This window comes from Dermochelys coriacea, chromosome 2, assembly GCF_009764565.3.
Source record: "Dermochelys coriacea isolate rDerCor1 chromosome 2, rDerCor1.pri.v4, whole genome shotgun sequence".
NCBI lineage: Eukaryota > Metazoa > Chordata > Testudines > Dermochelyidae > Dermochelys > Dermochelys coriacea.
The window spans coordinates 199621447-199642890 of NC_050069.1; the positions used below are offsets into that span (position 1 = coordinate 199621447).

The 21444-nt window shown below is 37.6% G+C and overlaps 1 protein-coding gene across 6 annotated transcripts in view; it reads right to left on the reverse strand.

Annotated features, from left to right (window-relative positions):
- The window catches only part of RARB (retinoic acid receptor beta), a 532878-nt gene that overhangs the window by 127151 nt on the left and 384283 nt on the right, over nucleotides 1-21444 (reverse strand). The window contains exon 1 of one of the 6 annotated variants that reach the window (XM_038392097.2): nucleotides 9848-10439. The exons of the other annotated variants lie outside the window; for them this stretch is intronic. Within the exon in view, the coding sequence (XP_038248025.1) occupies nucleotides 9848-10004 (157 nt within the window). The 5' untranslated portion in view covers nucleotides 10005-10439. Of the gene's footprint in view, nucleotides 1-9847; nucleotides 10440-21444 lie in introns of those variants that run through there. 6 annotated transcript variants of the gene reach the window in all.

Here is a 21444-nt window from a genome sequence, read left to right on the forward strand (position 1 = left end):
GTGAGTGTGGTAATAAAACCAAAAATAAAGACTGGCAACTCACATAACTAGCATGGAGAACACATGTGACAATATGCAACTAGAACAACACAGGTCAAAGGTGCTCTCAAATTGCATTGGGGGTGGGGACTTGAGGAAAATACTTCATTTACGAAAACAAAAAATAAAATAATATTTTGAGCACAAAGATTTCAAACACAGACAGAACAAATTATAGCAAAACATCTGTGTGATGGGGTAGAAGGACCTTTAGTCATGCTTGAAAACTGGGTCCCAAAGAAGATCCTATAATATAATATTCAAACTGGACACTAAAGAGGATTCTATAATATTTATTTAACCTATTGGGTGGCTAAGAAGATTTCTACAAAAAAAATAAACTTAAAAGTCAAAGATCTCCTTTTCCTCAGGCCTCAGTGAGAAAAGTAAGAGCAACTGCTAAAAAATTTAAGGATCTCAATCTTAAAAGTCAAAAGAAGACACATACTTGCAAGACTTTTCTCTTTTAGCTTTGCTCTCTGTCCCAAGCTAAAATTGGAGACTACTATTCAGAAAGCATCCATCTTTTTCTAAGATGTCTATTTCAATGGTACCCAAAAATGGTCTGGCTATGCTAAACATCACTAGGTGGCACTGTTATACAGCCTTGCAAGCTTCCTAGTGTTAGCGTGCGAGCAAATGTTCAATCTTGGGAAGACATGGTGTGATGTTCTTAGTTTTTGTTATGCATATTTGTGTGAAGAGGCAGTGGACCTTGGAGAAGGAGCTGTGCAAGCAGCAGGAGAGTTTGCTCTCTTGGTTCCTGATTAGAGTCAATTCCTGAGACAGAGTTGCTCTTTGGGAACTGGGTATTTATGTTGGGCTGAGATTCCAGAAAGAAGGGATTGCCTGGATGCTTTCTGAACACCTCTGGGACTGGTGTATATGTGTAAATAAAAAAAGTTACATTTACAATATATCCAGAGCCGAAAACACTGAAGCTGACTTGCAAGGCCCAGGAAAACTGCTCCCACTTAGCAGAAGTGTGACTCTGGTGTCAGAATGAAACACTGGTTTTGAAGAAAGATCAACTATCTACTTTTCCACAAGATACTGATGCCTCTATTTTACATTCTGCTAAGCTACCAGTGAGGCATGGTGAGAAAGAATAAAACTGTTTTATTCTGGGCCACTAATTTAATGGAAAGACTGTTGCAGGAACTTTTGCAACCTTGACCACTTGGATTCAGATATTGAATGATGGGAATCAATAAATTTTTAATTTGGTTATTTATTTGCTTATATGCTTGCTGAATGATGTACAACTTTAATTGCATATTAAAGATAAGATAGATGGTTTTGTGGTTAAAGCATTGGATTAGGATTCAAAGAAATCTGGGTTTAATTCCTGGCTCTGGCATGGACTTTTTGTATGACACTGGTCAAGTCACAAACTCTTTCTGCTTCAGTTCTATATTTTTAAAATGGGGATAATTCTTCCTTCTTTCCTCCTACACCATGTATATCTTGTATATTAGATTTTAAGTCCTTCTGGGCAGGGATTATCTCTTCCTATCTGTTTGTACAATATCTTGCACAATGGGACTCGGATCCTGTTAGGGGGCTCTGAGCACTACTTAATATAAATAACCAAAAGACATAAGCCTATTATTAATGACTCAGTTGCACAAGCACTCCATGCACAGAACTCCTATCAAAGTCAATGGGATCTATGTGTATGGACTGCTTACAGGATCAGGCTCTAAAAGAAAAAAAAAACCTTATCTAAGGGTATGTATAGACTGCAATTAAAAACTTGCGTCTGGCCCATGCCAGATTACTCAGGTTCATGGGGCTCGGGCTAAGGGGCTGCTTCATTGCAGTGTAGACTTCCAGGCTTTGGCTGCAGCCTGAGCTCTAGGATCCTGCGACGTGGTAGGGTTTTATGCACTGAAAGTGCATAAAATGGAAAATCCTCCAAACTATGGACGGACTTTAATAATGTGTCCTTACTGGTGAAGATCCAAAACAATCTATATTTATAAATGCTCATTCAGCTTTAACCTAATTAAATCTATACAACTTCCATTTGCATGTATATATTTAGTTGCCTTCAATTTTACATATGCCATAGATCGGGGTGGTGGGGAGGAATCATTTGGTCAAAGAGAAAGTATAAATACCCTGCATCCAAAATTCTTCATATTGACATGCTGATTGATAATTCCTTTTTTAACAGAAGTATTTTAAGAGGCTGTAAAACTCAAACAGAATGTTAAAACAAAGTAGGGTTAGTTATAAGGGCTTGTATTAGGAAATTACATTTCTCCCTGCCCACTTCTAAAATAAAGGCACAACTAAGTTAACTTTGTGGGCAAGTGTCTCTAAACTACATGGTGTCTTTATCAGACTGTCATGTACAGCACAAAAATTCTCACAGTATAGTTTGTAGAATACTTACTGGTGGTCTGCAAAGGGCTGGTTAGTCACCTGGTGCTGGTTCCTCTCTCTTATTTCTACTGCTAAAATGTACTGAAGGCAGCTAAACACACATCACTTTCCTACAATTACTTTTCCAAGTAAACAACGGCTGCTGTCACCACAGGGATTTTACTTCATTGCCAATGGAGGAGTGGTAAATTCAGTTGTGAATGGAAGGGCAGAATGTGTGCAGAAAATAATGTCTATATTAAAATGCAAACCACAATGAAAAACTTTGAAACTCGCTGATATATAGACACTCATGAGATGACAAATGCTAGGAAGTGAATGTAAATTATTAGAGAAATGGCCTGGGGGACTCAAACTGAGATTTCTGCTGTTGAAATCTGCAGTTGTGTTTGGACAAGGTACTCTTGTCTTCTCAATTTACGACGTGCTATTAAACAGAGCCCATGTATTGCCCCAGAAGTGGCTGCCTTTCCTTGGTGGATGAAGTCATCTCAGTGGCTGGTTTGTATATCAGTTTCTTTTTTAATGTGCTTTGGAAAGCCCTTTAACCAAGATTTTTAAAAATAAAAGCCTAAAATCAAGCTCCTAAATCCATATTTGGACACCCAAATAAGTGGTCTCTTTTCAATCGTGTTGAGAACAATGGTAGTTGTTGAATGCTCAGTAAATTTTAAAATCAGGCCACTTACTAAGGTACCCAAATATGGATTTAGGAGCCTAACTTTAGGCTCCTGTTTTTGAAAAGCCGCTGAAATATGTGAAAGCATGTCATGCCAGATAATAGGACCATCCACAGTATTTAGATTATTTTTAAAGGGACACTTTAAAATTTACATTTCTGTCTCAAAAATGTTTTAGTAACAACGAAGATAACTAACTTACGAAAACACAGAGAAAATTCATCTCTATTTTGCTAGTTTACTTTGTGCATGTGACAGCCCCTTCTGGATACCTGTAGTCAGTTGCATTGTTTCACCTGCACAGTTGCTTATTTCACAAAAGATTTCGGTGAAACTACTCCTGGTGTAAAGGTACAACTCAATGCCAATAAAGTGACAAATAAGGGATCTTGCTAAACAGCTCTTGCCTGCTGTTTGAGTGGGGCTTTCACACACAATAGCATGGAGTATTTTTTTTTTTTTTAAAAAAGAAATAGGAAAATCTGATTGTAAAACCACAAAAACTGGCCGTGGGAAGAATGTGAAACTACATTTAGCTGTTTTGAAATGAATTAGATATAAATTTAATGATGCGTCTCCAACTTTTTCTCCTCCCTTTTACAAAATGATACTGCTAATGCATTCCTATGAGCATTTTCCCATCAAGTTACTGCCCCCTCTCCAATCCTAAATTGCTTGCCAGATTAACAGCCCCACCCTTCAAGATGATATCATGGCATGATATCACCAGACCATGTTGGTTGCCTTTATTAAAGTATATGCCATTGATCTATTATGTGCCCTTGTCAGGTTTTGAGGCTGCCTAGCTGGGAGCATGGTTCTACTCAAGAAAGGGCAAAGCCAAACAAAAGTCACTCTTCCTGTTTTACCCACCACTATATCAAATTATGCCCATTCTCCTGCCTATATTAGTGCCTACAGCACAATATTGTTCTGTTAGATAGATTGCCCATTGTGTGGTTATAATAATCTCATGGATTTCGCATCTTATATTTTTTGCAATTCCATTTGGTTGAGGTGGTTTTGGCTTTCAGCAATCAGTGGTATAGGTCTCGCTGCATGGATATGGACTCTCTAAGTATGAGCACAGGTCAAAATCAATTCAGATTTGGTACTTCACAGGATTATAATTTAGAGCAGTGTATCCTGGCAGAAGTGGTTATAATGTTGGCTTCCTTGAGGAGCAAACATGGATAAGAGAAGAGAGGATGGTCTGGCTTTCCAACCACACAATAATATAGAAATAGGGGGAGGGGGAGAGGCAGAGTGCTCTATCTTTTATATTTGGCATTCACTTACCTTCCTGTGATCTACAGGAGCAAAACACTTAGTGCAAAGTTTGGGGATTTCACAGTACAGTAGCCCACGCGAGACGGTGTGCCTGTTTAGGCATTTGTATTATGTAGGCTTTGTTATTAGGCAGCCCTGCTCAGTCCCAGAAAGTCTGGATAATAAAAAATATCCAAGCACAGGAAGGGGAAAATACAGCCCCACCTTCCTTTCACCTTCCTGCCAGAGCCTTTGGATTCTATAGAGTAAAATCTATTTACTCAAATTCCAGTTTCCTGGCCATTTTATACATACACTGGTGTCCTCAATGCACAACAGCTAGTGGAGATACGGAAATCCCTTTGAAGTCATGACTAATTTTAACCCCTATCAGTTGCATGTTCAAATTCAGTGTTCCCAGGCTGACACCAATTCTTGATTCCCTCCTTCCATGCAGGGCTTGGGCGAGGGAGACTACATTTTTCAACAAACCTGATCCCTATGATCGATGAGACTGCGATCCAGAAACTGACCACAGTTCCATGCTTCAACTGGAGCTTTCAATACGACTGGATGTCGTGGCACAGAACAGAAGGCAGAGGAGCCCTATAGCACACAGTGCTTCAGAGCATGCAGACATTGCACTGGGCCTAACCATCGTTATTCTTTCAACACTATTCTAGAAGATCTAAAATCCTACTGTATAATGCATGTTCAATTCATCAGCTGCAGAGAGGGTGGTGTGTAACTTAGACATGAGCAATCTAGGCACCTGGGGCATGTAAGTTAGATGGAATTAATTTGCAGGCTGGTACATTTCATTACTAGTGTAACTAAGTGTAAAGACCCTTAGCAGAGGTTGGTTGGAGGGTGGGAGCGCAGGCATGAGCCAGACATGGTTAAGAGACATGGCTTGTGTAAACGGCTTCTAGAAAGTGTACTTGCATAGTGGTAAGTGGTGATGAGGCTAGATGTAAGGATGACTAACTCCAGTTTCTAAAACATAGTCTCCTTCTCCCTCCCATTTTTGTATAGAACTGCCTGGCAACAGCACAAACTCAGATATGCCTTGTCTGGGGGCGCCTTTACTACACAGGCCCATTACACAAATAGAAAACCACCTACAGATATATCACTTTTGCCCCAAGCTTATTCTACACTAGTAACACCAATGAATCCCTCTCAGATTTTGCACCCTCAAGAGTTTTTAACAGCGGTGCACTTCAGCCATAGTTTGCATGCTGGGGACTGAATCGGGCCTGCTGTATCAGACGCTAAAATACTGGATCAGTTATTCTAGTTTCAGTTCATTCAGAAAAAATATTCATGCCATGCTTTTTCAAGAGAAGGTAATGAAGACAGGATAACAGAGGATGAGATAGAATTTAATCTGATGCTTAAAGTAAAATTCAGGGAACACTGTGACAGATTTCATTACATCTTACAGATGCTTTTACTTGTTATCTTTGTAGACTGATTAAACCATCAAGCACAGTTATTTTAAATACAGTACTTAACAACATCTCCTTAACCACCTCGCTGTAAAGTTTATAACAAACATTAAAGAAAATAACCTGTTTCAAACAGACCTTGCCTTCTCAGGTGCCAGTATATGATTTACTAAATGCACCTGCAGCAATCTGATACTTGGGAATGCAAGTCCCATACTTCAAAATGTTTGTTTTTAAATGCAGAAAGATGAAAGAAAATAAGGAACTGAGCTCTTTGTTGGGCACAAATGTTTCTAGGATTTCCAGTGCCGCAGAGAACAAGAACCTCCCCCAGTTCACACTTCACAACAACCTGGGATTTAGAAGTAAATTTTAATTTTTAACAAGAATTTTGAAGGTTAACACCTCCAATTCTTATTCAGACAAACCTCCCAGAGAAGCCAACTGGGAATTTACTATAAAGGCTATATACTACAGGGATTATACTGATCATATTTACAGTCTATGTGTACACCCCTAATTTTATCTTTATTGAGTTCTCCATTTTTGTAAATGTAACAAAATGTGCTAGACTAATAGTGGTTTTCTATATTACTTGTTGAAACACTGCTTTCATATGAATGCTTAGGTTATTCCTATTTTGGGCCTTCTCATTTGAGGTCACCTATTAAATGAATCATACAAAGATTTTTTGTTAAATAGGATATTCATATACTGTCTGGTCCAATCCTGAGTGCACCTATGCTTCCATGCCATTCAGCTGTTTCATGTTTCAACAGCTACTTTTTTTTTTGTGCTAATTACTGAAGCTGTGCAACAGGGAAGCTGAAAATTATATTGTACTTTAAAATACAAATGGGGCATTTTTATAATCTTAATTTTAGTCTATATTCTCCTCTTTAAATGTCTATATTCTCCTCTTCAAATCTAGTCTTGTCTGATTTTGATATACTGGCCTGATTTCTCTCAAGAGAGTTAAGAGGAGTGCTCACTACTAATGTTTAAAAATTCAATCAATCAGTTTTATTCCCTTTCTTTGAGTCCATTACTTTCTTTATAAATGAATTATTTCTTCTCTTTAATCCATTACAATAAAATTAAATCCACATGGAAAATATACATACATATATTTTAATTTTGAAAAAATGAGTAAGCACTCAATGCATATATCCACATTATAATATGTGTGCATGTGTAAACATATATACTTAAATACACACGTGTAATACATATGTTTATGCTTGATTTGCAAACCTACCCAATGGGGGAAGGAAAAATAGTGTACAAACACAAGTCATGTTTGGACCGCGTCTTACCTTCTATTTTAATTTGCAGACTTTCCATAGGCTAGGACAATTCATAATATTACAAGATTGCATTCTGCACATTAAACTGCAATGGAATTAAATGTGCTGAAGTTGGAGACATACAGTGCTCTATAATTAAGTGAAACAAGGATTAATTCTTCCAGCATCTCAGCTGCAGCACTGATGCTGTTCAGGATTGTTACTGGGCTCTTTTGAGTCTGCAATATGCATGCATTATTCACTTGTACTCCAGACTCCTCATCTCTAACAAAGCAGCATTTATAAGGCCTAAATCAACTGCTGCAGGTGCATCATTGGTATTGCTAAACTCCCCCACCCCCACCCCTCAAAAAGCATCCTACCAAGTGCCTAATACTTTTGAATCTTGGCTATGATTACAAAACCACAGAGGTCTAAATAGGAAGAGAGAGTCAGGAAATACTTGTGGTTGGAATTAACCATTGTCATTGTTACATTTACAGCACTGGAGCAAACTTTAGTCATTGTGCTCTTTGTATCCGCCCCCCTCCACTCCAGAACTGTTCTTTGTCAGCACCTTATATAAGTAATAAAACAGTTTATATTTCAATAGAATTTTAATAAATTCAAATGTGTGCATATTTTCATATGTACACACAAACACATATTTAGAGTACTTGCTCATTTTTTCAGAATAAAAAAAATGCTACATAAATTAAACTGAACATTATTTAGAAAGTAACCAGCTAACCTGCTTTCCAGTATGAGTGTCATTAACAGTCAGTTCAAATTACAGCCAAACAAATTATAATTCAGGTTCAGCCTGATATTAAGTTGCCTTGCAGTAAAATTTAATTGTATTCCTTACAAAATTACAAGACTCAATTCCTGAAAGCACTTTTCTGTATGTTTTATTTACTCTTGTTAATGTAAGTTTCTTTGATTAGCTGACCTTTTCTGTTATCAACACTTGTCTCTTATCGTTGGCTCTAGGCAAATAACATATTTACCACTCTTCCACTCTGATATGGGTAATTCTATGTTTAACCTGTTCAAGAACAAACATGACGTTTTTCATTTTTTAGAACGTTTCTAGTTAATAACAGAAGTATAGGAAATTGCAGATAAAAGCTACACTTTATCTAAAAATTATTTGAACAATTATCAGAATGTGATGAACAATATTTTTCCAGTGAAAGTTTTATATTATGGGACTCGCTTATTAATGAGGAAAAATTTCTAAGATTTAAAGCATTTTTATTACCATAGTTAAACTTATATTTCTGTTTAAATCATGGTAACCAGAGAATACATTTTTAGTGAAATGTCTTTAGTTTCTTACGGTTATGGAGGAACTTTCAAGTAATAGGTTTTCTTTCATATCTTGAGACCTCAAACGTAGAAATATTTTGAAAGTAGCTAAGGGAAAATAAATAAAATATGTTGATTTTTTTTACTTAGTTTAATTCTTTTAAATTGTTAAGATGTTAAACATTTGAACTCGTATGCAAATTGTTATTGATTTTACAAGTCTTTTCTCAATGGTTTACTAGGTCAAGAACTAATGCCATACATATTCTGAGAAAAAGTTTTGTGGAGAGTCATAAATATGATAATCCACCAGGCACTTCTTTTAAGAACTTTTTTTTCTTTAATTCCCTCTGGATAAACAACATTGAAGAGAAAGCTACATTTATTCTTATGCAGCTTTGAACTCTTTGGAAAACAAAGATTTCAGACATAATTCTATAGCTAATGCTTCACTGAAGCGTCAAAGAGTGTGTTAAAAACATTTTGATAGATAGCCAAGTCATTTATCTTAATCAGCGTCAGAGCAGAGAAGCATCCTACCGTCTCTTTAATGCAGAGTATAGGGGATGCGTACTGGTACTTCTAATTTCTCAGACTTGAAACTACAGTGGTAAAACACTGCCACAGTTTACCATCTATGTTTCTCAGCACTATGTCAAGATCAGATAACAAAACAGTATTTTTGTTTAAACTACATTACAGTATCTATGCTTCCTCCCCTACTAGTCCAAGACTCTGACAGAATGTGAAGGTATGAAAATAATTGATGGCTAAACACAAGGGGAGTTCACAGTTAGCAGTTTTCTAGCAAAACAGCAACTTCTTATGGCAACAAAGTGAAGAAGAAAGGTGGCAGCAAGGTCAGTACAAAGAAATATTGCTTTTTCTTAGCAGGGGAAATATTAATGGAAGCCTAAAACTATCACCTGATTTCAAGAACATCACCTAAACTGTGCCGTTTAAATTCCTTGTAAGGAATGTACAGAATACAATTTTAATTGCTTGGCTGCACTGTTGAAGTGTACATCAAGAAAATATGCAATCAATTATCAAGTGTGATTGGAAATAGAGCAGGGAGTCAAAGCAAAGAAAACTACAACAGAGATTCTGTGTAATTTGTCCGTCATTGGACGGAGTTTAAAAAGTCGTGCTGTACTATATTATTGTTTTGCACATTCCTGTTTGTTAAAAACCTGGTTGAAGGGTTGATATGCTGTGTAAAAAGATAGAAACATAAAACATATTTTAAATATTTTTTTTCTGCAAAAGAAAATAAATACTTACGAAACTACATTTTGCATAAGAAAAAGTCCTTACAATCCCTATCACAAATTAAAAGTAGTTGGGATTTTTGGTTTGTTTTTTTTTAACTGCATGCAAATAATTTTTTTTAAATCTGGAAAAAAATAATGGGACCTACATTGAGCACTGTGCCGGTGTTGCCAGTCTGTTTGTGCCAATCCACTGAAGCATGCTTTCAGAGCCTTCTCCTGCAGCATGCAAGAAGACGGACTTGCAGTGTAGAAATCCAGAATTTGACCAGGGCTCACTGCTAGAACATCCATACAGTCAAACATGATTCCCCCTCTGCAGAACGTCTGCAAAAGTGCTTTCCTCTAGGTGTGGAGGAAAATGGCATATAAAAGTACACCCAACTCCATCAAACTCTGCCCCTTTTTTGGCACGTAGGCTGTTCGTCTTTTTCCCAGACCAGAATCATGAATTATGACAGACAACACAGCTAAAAGCCTGTAATTGATCCAAATGATCATTTACCATTTTCCAGGCTGCTCAGCCAATCCAGCAAGATAGGGGGAAACAAGCAACATTCCAAGTTTTAGTTTCAATCAAATTATTCGAAAAATCCTTTAGAATCAGTCCTGCCTCATAGATTGTTGCTGAAGATATGATCTGTTTCACATCACACACATCATCAAAGTCCCAGTAATAAAAGACCTTTGATAGTAACGCTGGATCCCCCTCACCAGTGAATAGATCCTTCTGCCTCTGAACAGCTCACTTCCTACTATTTGTGTCACATAGAAAGAAAGATTGAATTGCCTAATATATGCGAGTGAACTTTCCATGAACCCTTCCCAGGCTGCTAACCTTCAAATGACCCAAACCAGTCTGACATCACCAACTCCCAGGATTCTCACACTGCTTAAAAACTCCCAGCAGCCCTGCAAAAGCAGACAGGCAGAGAAGCAGGCAACTATTAGCCATTGCCTTTATACTTTCTTATCTTTAAATAATAAAATAAATACAAAATAAAGAGGAAGATTAAATTGCAAAAAGACTGTTTCTGGGTTCTGTCTGCACAACACCAGAACTTGTATACATATCAGCTTATTCTAGGTGTGTGAATTATTTTAAGTGCCAATCTATTTCCTAAATCCCCTGCACATTCCCTATGTCCTTTGTAGGAATAATCAGCAACACACAGGCACAATTCGCCACTTTACAGGGACACGGCTACACTAGCTTCTCATCTTGGGGAGACAGCTACTAAAGAACATCACAGACTACACTCTTCCCTGTTCAAATCTGTGTTAATGTTTTGGCTGATATTTGTAACACAATATCCCTAACAGTCTGGAGCTAAAACTCTCGATGCCAGCATCCACTTACTTGAGAATTTTCATAGGCCCATAACTAGGAGAGCGTTAGGTGCTTCAATATCCACCCCACTTCCACCCCCTCCAGACATCCATGTAAATGTAATTAAACACAGCAAATGAATCATTACAGCCTGACTCCTGCAGACTGCTCAGGCTGCTGAAAGAAGTGCAGAGAGCCAAAGTGATAGCATTTGGCACTCAGCATTTGCTCAGCATCAGTGCAGAGAAGTTAGTATGTATGGGGGCCCGGTTCTGCAAGCTGCCAAGCATCTCCCAGAATCAGATTGTGACCCCTATATTCACACCCTACACACTATTGCAAAGATCTTTGTACAAAGTATGTCTTGTAAGGTATCATCTGAAAACTCATAATTTGCTGATCAGTATTGTCTTGGTAAAATATGTGTGGCAACATTATATGCAAAGTTATCAGATTCCCCTGTATGGTGTTATTAACACATGTTCCAAACCCCACAGCCCTGCCCAAACAGAAGCTGGCAAACAGGTACATACTCAACAAAGGAATGTGTGATCTGATTGATTGGCATTTAAACAGTAAACAGAGGAAGGGGAGAAACAGGTGGGGTGCTGGAACAATTTGTATAGTGGGCGTGCTGAGAGCCATTTAACCAAACTGTAAACCCTGTATATAATGGAAGCTACTTCAAGCCAAGGGGTGCGACATCACCCCCAGTTCCAGCACCTATGGACATAGGAAGTTCAAACACATGAATAAAAACCAGCAGGGAACATCCTTCCACAGAGACTCTTTGGCTCCTGGCTCTCAGCTGGAAATATTTTTCAAGAAGGGGACTGGAATTATAAAAAAGGAGGGACGAACACCCCAAGACACCCCTCTCTCTTTCCCTGCCCATCACATTCACTGCACCTGAAGAGACAAGGGAGAGAGGCGTTGGACTCTGGGGGAGGGGTTGTGACTTACAGAGTTTGGTCAGTAAGACAGCTGAAAGCAAGGGGTGAGACCATAACTAAAAAAGCACCAAGCTCAGCTGTCTCACTGGTGGTTCAGTGTGCTCTCTCTCTCTCTCAACTCTCATCTGCATCTCAGGGGTCAAGCAGGTCACAAAATTCCATATTTTTGTATAAATAATCTCCTTCCTATACAATCTTGCTTATGGACCTGACTCCAGTCAACTCTTGACTTGGATGGATTGCTATAAGTATTTTAATAATGAAAAGGAAAATGTAATATCAAGTTCTGAGACACTGTTTTCCCCCTTAAAAAAAATTTCAGAAGTGGCCTCTTTCAGGAGCTTGACTTGAGACACCTTGGATCATAGGTGCTGAGAACTTGCATCTTATATTGGCTTTGGGTTAGATTTTCTAAGGCACAAAGGGAAGAGAGGAGCCCAACTTTCATCAAGTTTCAATGGAAGTTGGGCACTTAATTTCCTTTCATGCCTTTCAGTATCTCCCCCTCAGGTCAATATTGCAGATACTCAGCATTTCTGAAAATCAGATCCAAGGTGTTTCAGACTGGGCACCCAAAACCAGAAAAACACAGAATTGCGAACTCCTTTTGAAAACTTCACCCATAACATCTGATGAACCTGGGAACATTGTGGGTGGGAAATGCACACAAGAAAAGACAAGAAATACTAAGGAGCGATTCACTCTGGGACCTGACCAACTTGCTTAATGGATGTGATGTTCTTTCTCTGAAGAAAGTCCTTTGATGCGTTAAAAGCTCTGTGACAATACCTGTCGATTGTGTTAACAAAACTTTGTGTAAAGATTCAAGAAGTTAAACAAAACAGCATTGTCCCTTGAAATGGATAGGTCTATACTGAAAAACCACTGAACAAAAAGCCCTGTTGTAATCTAGAAGCAAAATCCCTTTGAAGACACACAAACAAAAGCTTTTCTTAATTTTTTTCCCCTCTCATACAAAAGAGGTTTAGCTGCCCCTACAGTAGACACAGTCTCACTTCATCACCTATCCTGATAGAAGAATTATAGGGCTGGAATGCAACACTGGCATCCAGGGGCTTTCAGAGTCTGTCAGGGGGAACTTACTCCATGCCGAAATTGCTCCAACTTAAAAAGTGGCTCAGTGATACTTACACTGTAATATGAAAAGTATGCACAATGCACACTTACCCAAGCAAAAGATCCTTTTGCCTAAGTACATTACATCAATTTTCAGCAAAGTACGCTGAGTTCTCACTCTTAACAAGAAAAAAGAAGTGGTGGCATTTTACTAAAATCTGATTTTATCATGTGGCTATTGCTTTGTTGTTTTGTTTGTTTGTTCATTTGTGGTGGATATCACAGCTTCATTAAAAGACACTATTTTATAGCCAGATAAAACTTGTTTTCTCATGATGAGAATGCAAGAAAAATTAGGAACATCTAGTGTGTCATCATTAAGATGATTGGAAAGATACACACAGAATAAAACTTCTTTTGCCAGTTTCCAAGTTAGGAAGAAAGGGGGCTCTCTACAGCCCAGAGTTCTGGAAATGGTGGAAGTTCAGACCAAGAAGGTACCCTGATGAATTACAGTGAACAATGGGTTCTAGCCCACGAAAGCTCATGCCCAAATTTGTTAGTCTCTAAGGTGCCACACAGACTCCTCGTTTTTTTTTAGTGAACAAAATCATACCGACCAAACATGATAATGTTTATTTTTTAACTGTTCTAATACAATTTTATTTAATATAAAATCTATTTGGGGTACTTTGAATTACAGATAAGTCCTGGGCAACTTCTGAAAATAACTGTCAGTAATTCATGCTTAATTGCAGATGAATGGAATAAGATGGCTTTTTTATACTATATCTAAATGGGCCAGGTAGTTCATCATGTTTTATTATGAATTATAGTTGTGCTAATGATTACAGTTATTACTGAACCATGTGAATTAACGAATTCCTCAAATAATTTAACAGTTCACCTCTATAGTATTTCTTCTCAGTTCTAGAATTCAATTCATTTATTTATCTCTTCCAAGGTTTTGTTCCTCTGTAAATTGTACAATTTATGCTTTTTTAAAAAACATAATACAAAGAAAATGTACTTTCATAAATTGGGCGAATTTTTGCTAAAATAATATTCATATAGTGTATATCAGACCAGCACTAACTACAACCATTTTGAATATACACTGAAGGCATAATTAATAAATTGGCTAATTCAAATGTAACAAAGCTTGAATTATTGACACACATTTTAAACTCTTATCCAGTTCTTGAAAGATTCAAGTGGAAAAGAACTCTCAAAAATTTTCCCATTAGATCATACAACAACAAAAAAATTTGATTTCATGCCATCACCTTGATCTGTTTTTTCTCAATCTGTGGTGGCAAGAAACTTAACAATAAACATATTCTTATCCACAAATGAAATAAAAAGTTCAAGTTGGAAATCCATTTCTTTCAGCATTACTGTATATTTGTCAGTGTTACACAGCACATTTGAAACCCATAATCATAAAACAAAAATTTACAGCTAAGGTTTAGGGTCTACATCTGTTTCTCTGGTTTTTGTACAGCAATTACCCACTGGACAAATCAGCCTGAAGCACCATGAATCATGTTCTGCACACATGTTTGTGTTGGTCACTTTTTGTAAAGAACAAGAGTCTGAGGATGCCATAATGTGCTTCACAGAGAGTTGTCTAGAATTAGGTTGAATGCTGTGTGCTGTCTAAATAAAAAAGCTTTTACTAGCACCAACATATTATTGGCAGACTGTTGCAGCCTTATGTGAAGGACAGAAAAAGAACAAATGTGCGCGCACACAAAAATCTTTAAAAGAAAGCATGTTGGCAGAAGCCTACCTTTTTACATGCATTTTACTATTAATCACATGTAACTCTCCCTTGAAACAGTTTTGACAGCAGAGTAAATGGTTACTAGTGAGTGATGTGTGTGTTTAAGCAGTAAAAGCAGAGACAAAGTGAGGTTTCTTCTACTCCCTAGGCAAGTGCTGACACTGAGCTTGCCGCCTCAACTCTGATACTCAGAGATTCCTTTGTGTCAGTTGCTGGGAGAATCACTGGCAGTTAAATCACTGCCATCACTCACACACAGAGGCTTTGATTTTTACCTCTTTATTCAGAATAGATGCTAATATGAAATATTACCTGCCTTTTCTTCTCTTTTCTTTTTTTTTTTTTTTTTTTTTTTAAGTTTAATGATGTAGGGTTTAAAATGTGGCTACCCAAATCCCACTGTAGTTTACTGTATTTACTTGTTAATATTGTAGGATGTTTTCACATGCTTGAAGAGTAAGAATGATGTTAACGAATTAGGGAAAAGAAGGCTGACCCATGGGAATGGCTGAATATTTAAAATATCAAGATACTATTGAAAGGATATGAAACACATAGCCGGAATCGGACTAGAACAATATTGAACCTATAGACAGAATATCACAGGACAAATATTTTGACTGGCACAGGAGAGACAGCTTTGATAGATGTGAAGTACAATAAAAAAGCAGTCACAGTGGTGATTCTTGGTTGCTGTGCTCCAGAACTCTCAGTGGCTTTAATGTGGATTTCCACATAACATGCAATATCAAGCCTTAACTCCAGGGTGATGTGCCAGATGGATTACTAGCAATAGGTAAAAGCAGGAAAGTGGGTCTGGTTTCAGGTGCACCACCATAAAATGCTCCTGAAGCATACAGCTAGCCCATGAGTCTGTTACTGCACATGGCTTTTTGTTTGTTTGTTTTACCATTAGGTATGTATTTTCAAAGATATTTTTGAAAAAAATATTTTATAACCTAAAGGATATTACTATTAATAGAATTACATACATATAAAGCTAACCAACACAAAAATATCTGGACATAATTTACATTTTAAAAATTGGGTAGTTGCACTTCATTATCCTGCTGCCTGTGGCTTTAGGAATGGCGATGGTGGGTCGGATCCAAAGTCCACCTACCCCAGTATCTTGGCTCTGGTGCTTCTGAGGAAGCTGTAAAAACCTTGAAGTGGGCACAAGTGGGATAATGTGCTCCCCAGAACAGGTCTCCTACAGATCTCTAATAGAGATCAGCTCAATAGCTTTTCCACAAATTTTGTCATTAAATATGATACCTGGATATTCTTGATAGCCACATCAATGCCCAGTCCTTTTTTGAGTCCTGTTAAATTATTGGCCTCTATCACTGAGAGGGATAATACATTATTGGCCTTTGAAACAGAGAGGGATAATACTTTTAAAAAAATTGTAACACTGATCTATATGGTAAATTAAAAAAAAAAACAACCAACCAAAAGCACCTCCTTGAAGCCCAATAAGCTAGCTGTAGACTCCAGCAGAATTCAATAGTGCTTGTCACATCACCAGCATAGCACATGGACAGGGAGAAGGTGACCTGCAATTTTGAGGGACCCAAAAAGAAAAGATAGGACATATGAAATTAGCTACATACTGAGTAGGCCTCTCCCTGCTTGCTATTTGGGGGGATGGGGGTGGAATCCAGAACACTGCAATTACTAAGTGTCTTCCACTAAATGCTATTGGCAAATTATTTTTTAAATGGATTGAGAACTGGTGTTTCAAGTTTTATCTAGAAAGAGATTTTTACAGCTAGATTATAAATCTCCCAAAATAGATAATTTTAATGGAAATGCTGAGGCAACCTTAGCTATGGAGTCATGAATGACTCTGACATACTCTATTATACAATCTGGTGAGAGTGTGGCTTGTGAGATTTATAAAATGTAAGCAGAAGCAAGATAAAACAAGGAATAGAAAAGCAAGTAGAAATATTGAACACTGAACTGCAGAGAATATTTATGCTAACGATAAGCATTCTTCATGCTCAATATGCTCACAGTTGGTTGAAGGTACAAGTATACAATAATCCACTAAAAATAATGGTAGAGAAAACAAGAGGCTGTTTGAATAATTGTTTTGTTTCTGACTTTTCTAAGGAGGAAGAGGATGGAGACTTGCCTAAGAAAGGGATTATTATATTTCCTGGTATGACTGGGGAGGAGTAAGATAATATGTACGGAGGAGGAAGATAATGTGTACAAAACAATAGACATAGCTGTGGAAAGACTGGACAATTTAAAATAGACAAAGTACCAGGTCCAGATAACATACAACCCCAAGCGTTAAAGGAAATGAGGGCAGAAATTAGCGAGAACTAGTATATTTAGAAGCTCTCTGTTGACAGATCAGATTCCTGGGGACTGGAATACACATAGCAGCATTGCTTAAACAAATGCCACAGTATTCGGCAAATGATTGTGAAATTCAGCCCTGTGCATAAGAACATAACAAGGGCTATCTCTGACCCACAAGCATTTTGAAGTTTAAGTAGTAGTTAAGTGGTGCACAGACCTTGTGGTGGTCCTCTGCACAAGGGAGAATTTCATACAGATTTAGCTTAGAATTCATCGTGGACTGAACACGAGAAACAAATTTCTAGAAGATTGTGATGGTGGAAAACCTAATATAAAGGCAATGGGCCAGATTCTCACCTGGTGTAAATTGGCATAGCTCCACCGTCTTCAACAGATTTACACATGTATTTATGACATGCACTTCTTCCTTAATTAGTTCACAGAGAAGAGTAGTGCTATATATTGTATCTCTTGTTAGGGAACAATGAAAAAGATTTTTAGCTACAAATGGGCAAAAAACCAAAAACTAATGATCCATCTAAAAGATAGTCAAGATGGCCCAATGGTGGAATAGTTGTGGTGTCCCTTGGCTTGTTAAAGGTGATAAAAATCAGTTTAATGGGTAGTGATATTCTTCTGATTTATACTTGCTGAACAAAGAATGCCAAAGAAAAACCCCAGTGAACTGAAGTAAGAATGTAAGAATGCTACAGTGAATGGGAAAAGGCATTGAGAATATACATTGGCCTCCAGTAAAGAATAAACATTCACCAAGAGTTACCAAAGTTTGGTATCTGAGAAAGCTCAGTAATCCCCGCTATTTAATATAAGTAATGAAGGGGGCGTCTCTCAGATTCTTACTTTTAAATGGCAGCTAATATATTTTTATTTAATTTTGGTTCTAGGTCAATGACAAAAAAGGTTGACTGCATCTTTCCCTCTTTAGAAATCACTATCAAATGTGGTCTTATAATTTTTGGCATATTACCCCAACAGTATAGCTTTTCATATTGATTTATAGTAAATCAATAGCGATTCTGTGGGAATCTGAAAGTTGAAATGTTTTTGTTCTACTCATTTTCTAAACAGACTGATATTTTTTGTTTTTTGAAAATTTCTGAAAAATTTACAAAAATGTGTATCCCCCTTTTGAAACCGAAATTTTGAAAAGATGTTTCAGTGTTGAAGAAATCTCACCAGGTGACTAAACTGACCAATCAAAGTAGATAATATACTAAATATACTAATACAAAATATACTAGATAATGTAATAAAAATGACAAACTCACCTGAGGGGGAAAAAACAAAAATGAAAAATGAGCAATGCAGAAATGGGCCTCATGGAGCATAAAGGCCATAAGGCAGACAAATGACAAGACAAAGCATGTCAACAAGCTTCTCTCAGGCTTACATTTGTCATTCATTTATATCCAAAGATCTTAAAAATTTTTAGAAACACCAAAATGGTTTTCTGAAAATTTGTTTTCAAAACAGGTAATTTTTTGATGGAACATTTTTTCATTTTGAAAGGTTTTGTTTCCGAAACCCACGTTCCTGCAATCAACAACAACAAAAAAGTGTTGAGTCAGCTAATTCAATTTCATAGATTCTAGTCATCCCCTCTGATGGAAAAGTTAGTAGGAGGGGACTTCAAGGGAAGGAAATCTCAGTGAAAAACCCCCTCAAAGACATCTACGTCTCTTATCAATAAGAGTCACCACTAGAGCAGGTTGAAATTTTTCCACAGTTGCAACCTGTCGGTGACTTTTACTAAAAATAACTGATAAAATCTTAACCTTACTGATGAAGTGAAGCAGGATTCCTATAGTCTGCTCATCAAGCTAGCAGATGCTTTATGCCTGGTGAAAATAAGCTGTATAAATCCAGAGAAGAGGAAACACCACAACAAGGTGAGTAGTCATTTTTGAATGTTCGTTGAAGGTACAAGAGAGACAAGTTAGGTGAGGTAATATCTTTTATTGGGGGATAACTTCTGTTGAGGGAAGGTATAAGCTTTTTAGCTATACAGAGCTCTTCTTCAGGAAGGAAATGAGAATGTCTGAGCTAAATACTAGTTGGGACAGATTGTTATGCAAAAGGGATAATGCATATTATAGGTGGTCACTTGAAATTAAGTGGGCAATTGAGGGTTTAAACCGTTATGCCTAAGGTGTTTGAAGTGGGCAATTAAGGGTAGCAGACAGTGTGGTGTATTACTAATTGTTATAATGAGCCATAAAACCAGTGTCCCTGTTGAGTCCATGATTTTTGGTGTCTAGTAGAGTTATGAATTTAAGTTCCCAGACTTGCCTTTGGATAGTGTTATGCAGATTTCCTTTGACAAGGAGGATTGAAAGGTCAGATAAGAAGTGATTGTTTTGTAAAAAACCTCCAGACATTCTTCCTTGAGGTGGTCTCTGAACACGCTGATGTACCAGGGAGCCATTCCAGTACCCATGGTTGTTCCCACAGTTTGGACAAAGTGCTTGCTGTTAAACATGAAGGATGAAATGGATGAGTTTGGTGATGTGTTTTGGGTGGATATCCAAGCACTGTGCATTATCTTGTAGGTATACAAGGCAGGCAGCAATGATGTCATGATAAGGGATGTTAGTATATAGGCACTGTGGTGTCAAGAATGGTGTTTTGGGGAGATTGTTAAAATTGTGGAGTTACTGAAGGAAGTCATTAGTGTCTTGAAGGAAGCTAGTCCACTGAGTGGTGAGTGGTTTAAGGATGGTAGCTGTGTGCTCTGATATTCCCTCAGTAAGAGTATCCTGGCCAGATATGAAGGATTTGCCTGGGTTCCCTTTGTTTGTGCATCTTGGGAAGCACGTAGAAAGTCCTTGGGGTGGGTTTCGTCAGGTATGAAGCTGTAGGGTTTTTCTTGGAGTTGTTTGGGAAAGGATTTGATAGTCTCTTAATTCCTTTGTTAATTGTGGTGTGGGATCTTCTTTTAGTTCTTTATGGGGGTAGCATCAAAGAGTTGTCTGTTGGCCTCGTTGACATGGTCATCAAGATTAAGGACTATGACAGTGCCTTCTTTATTTGCTAGTTTTATCACTATCTGGTAGTTGGCTTTCAGGGACTGTATAGCTGTCCTCTCGATGGTAAAAAGATTGTGATGAAGGTGTTTATTGAGGATTTCACAGTACATTTTTTTCCTGAAGCAATCGATGTAATGATCCAGTGTGTGGTTTTGTCACTGGGGGATGTCCAGTCAAATGATTCTTTGTCAGTGGGGATTTGGTAGTTGTGTGTCGTGTCATCTTTGTTCTGAAAGAAAAAATTCCTTGAGGCAGAGTCGGCAGAAAAATTCTTCTAGTTTTCCACATTTATATGTGATCAGATTCTGTAGTAGGGCAAAAGTTCAGTGCTTTGGAGAGCACACATACTTTAGTTCCAGTTGGGGTGGTCTTGATAGATTGTTGATGTTGGGGCTTCGTGTAGTGTCCATGAGGGTGGGTCATGATGTCTTGGTTTCTCCCAGAGGTGGTGGTGGTGTTCTATGGGTTGTGAAGGAGTTGTAGTTGGTTCCATTTTTTGTCTTTGTGTTTGATAGCTATCACCAGGAGGTATTTTTATAGTTGTTTTGCATTTCCTGTATAAGGTCTAGGTAGATTTTATGATTTTTTTCTTCTATTGTGCGAGACCATGTGATGATTTATGTATGTAAGGTGTAGGAGATGGTTCCTCAATTTTTGTTTGCTCCTTCTGCAGAGCTCTTCTGCTTATTTGGAATTGTATGTAGTGGTCAGAGGGTTATAGATATTAAGTCCTCTGGGGATGATTTTTGTTTCTTGCATTTGCAAAGGAAGCAGATGTCACTATTTAATCTGTTTATTCATGTTGTGAATAAGTTTCCATTTTAAACAGTAGTGTTGTTGTAGCCATGTTGGCCCCAGGACCGGAGAGAAACAAGGTAGGTAAGGTAATATATTTTATTGGAGCAACTTCTGCTGGTGGAATGTATACGTAATAATTGCCCTGTTCTGTTCATTCCATCTGAAGCATCTGGCACTAGCCAATGTCAGAAGACAGGATATTGGGCTAGATGGACCATTGTCCTGACCCAGTATGGCCATTCTGATGTTCCTATTGCATACATGAACTAGCAACTGTATCAATTGTGCTGTGTCTGAATCATCTGTAGAAGCTTTTCCAAATCAATTTTACTCTCTCTGGATCCTCACAACTTCCACGCTGTTCTTTGTAGTGTATTTCAACTTCTACTTGATTCCTTTGGGCAAGTTCACATGATGCAAATTACGTGGTATTACC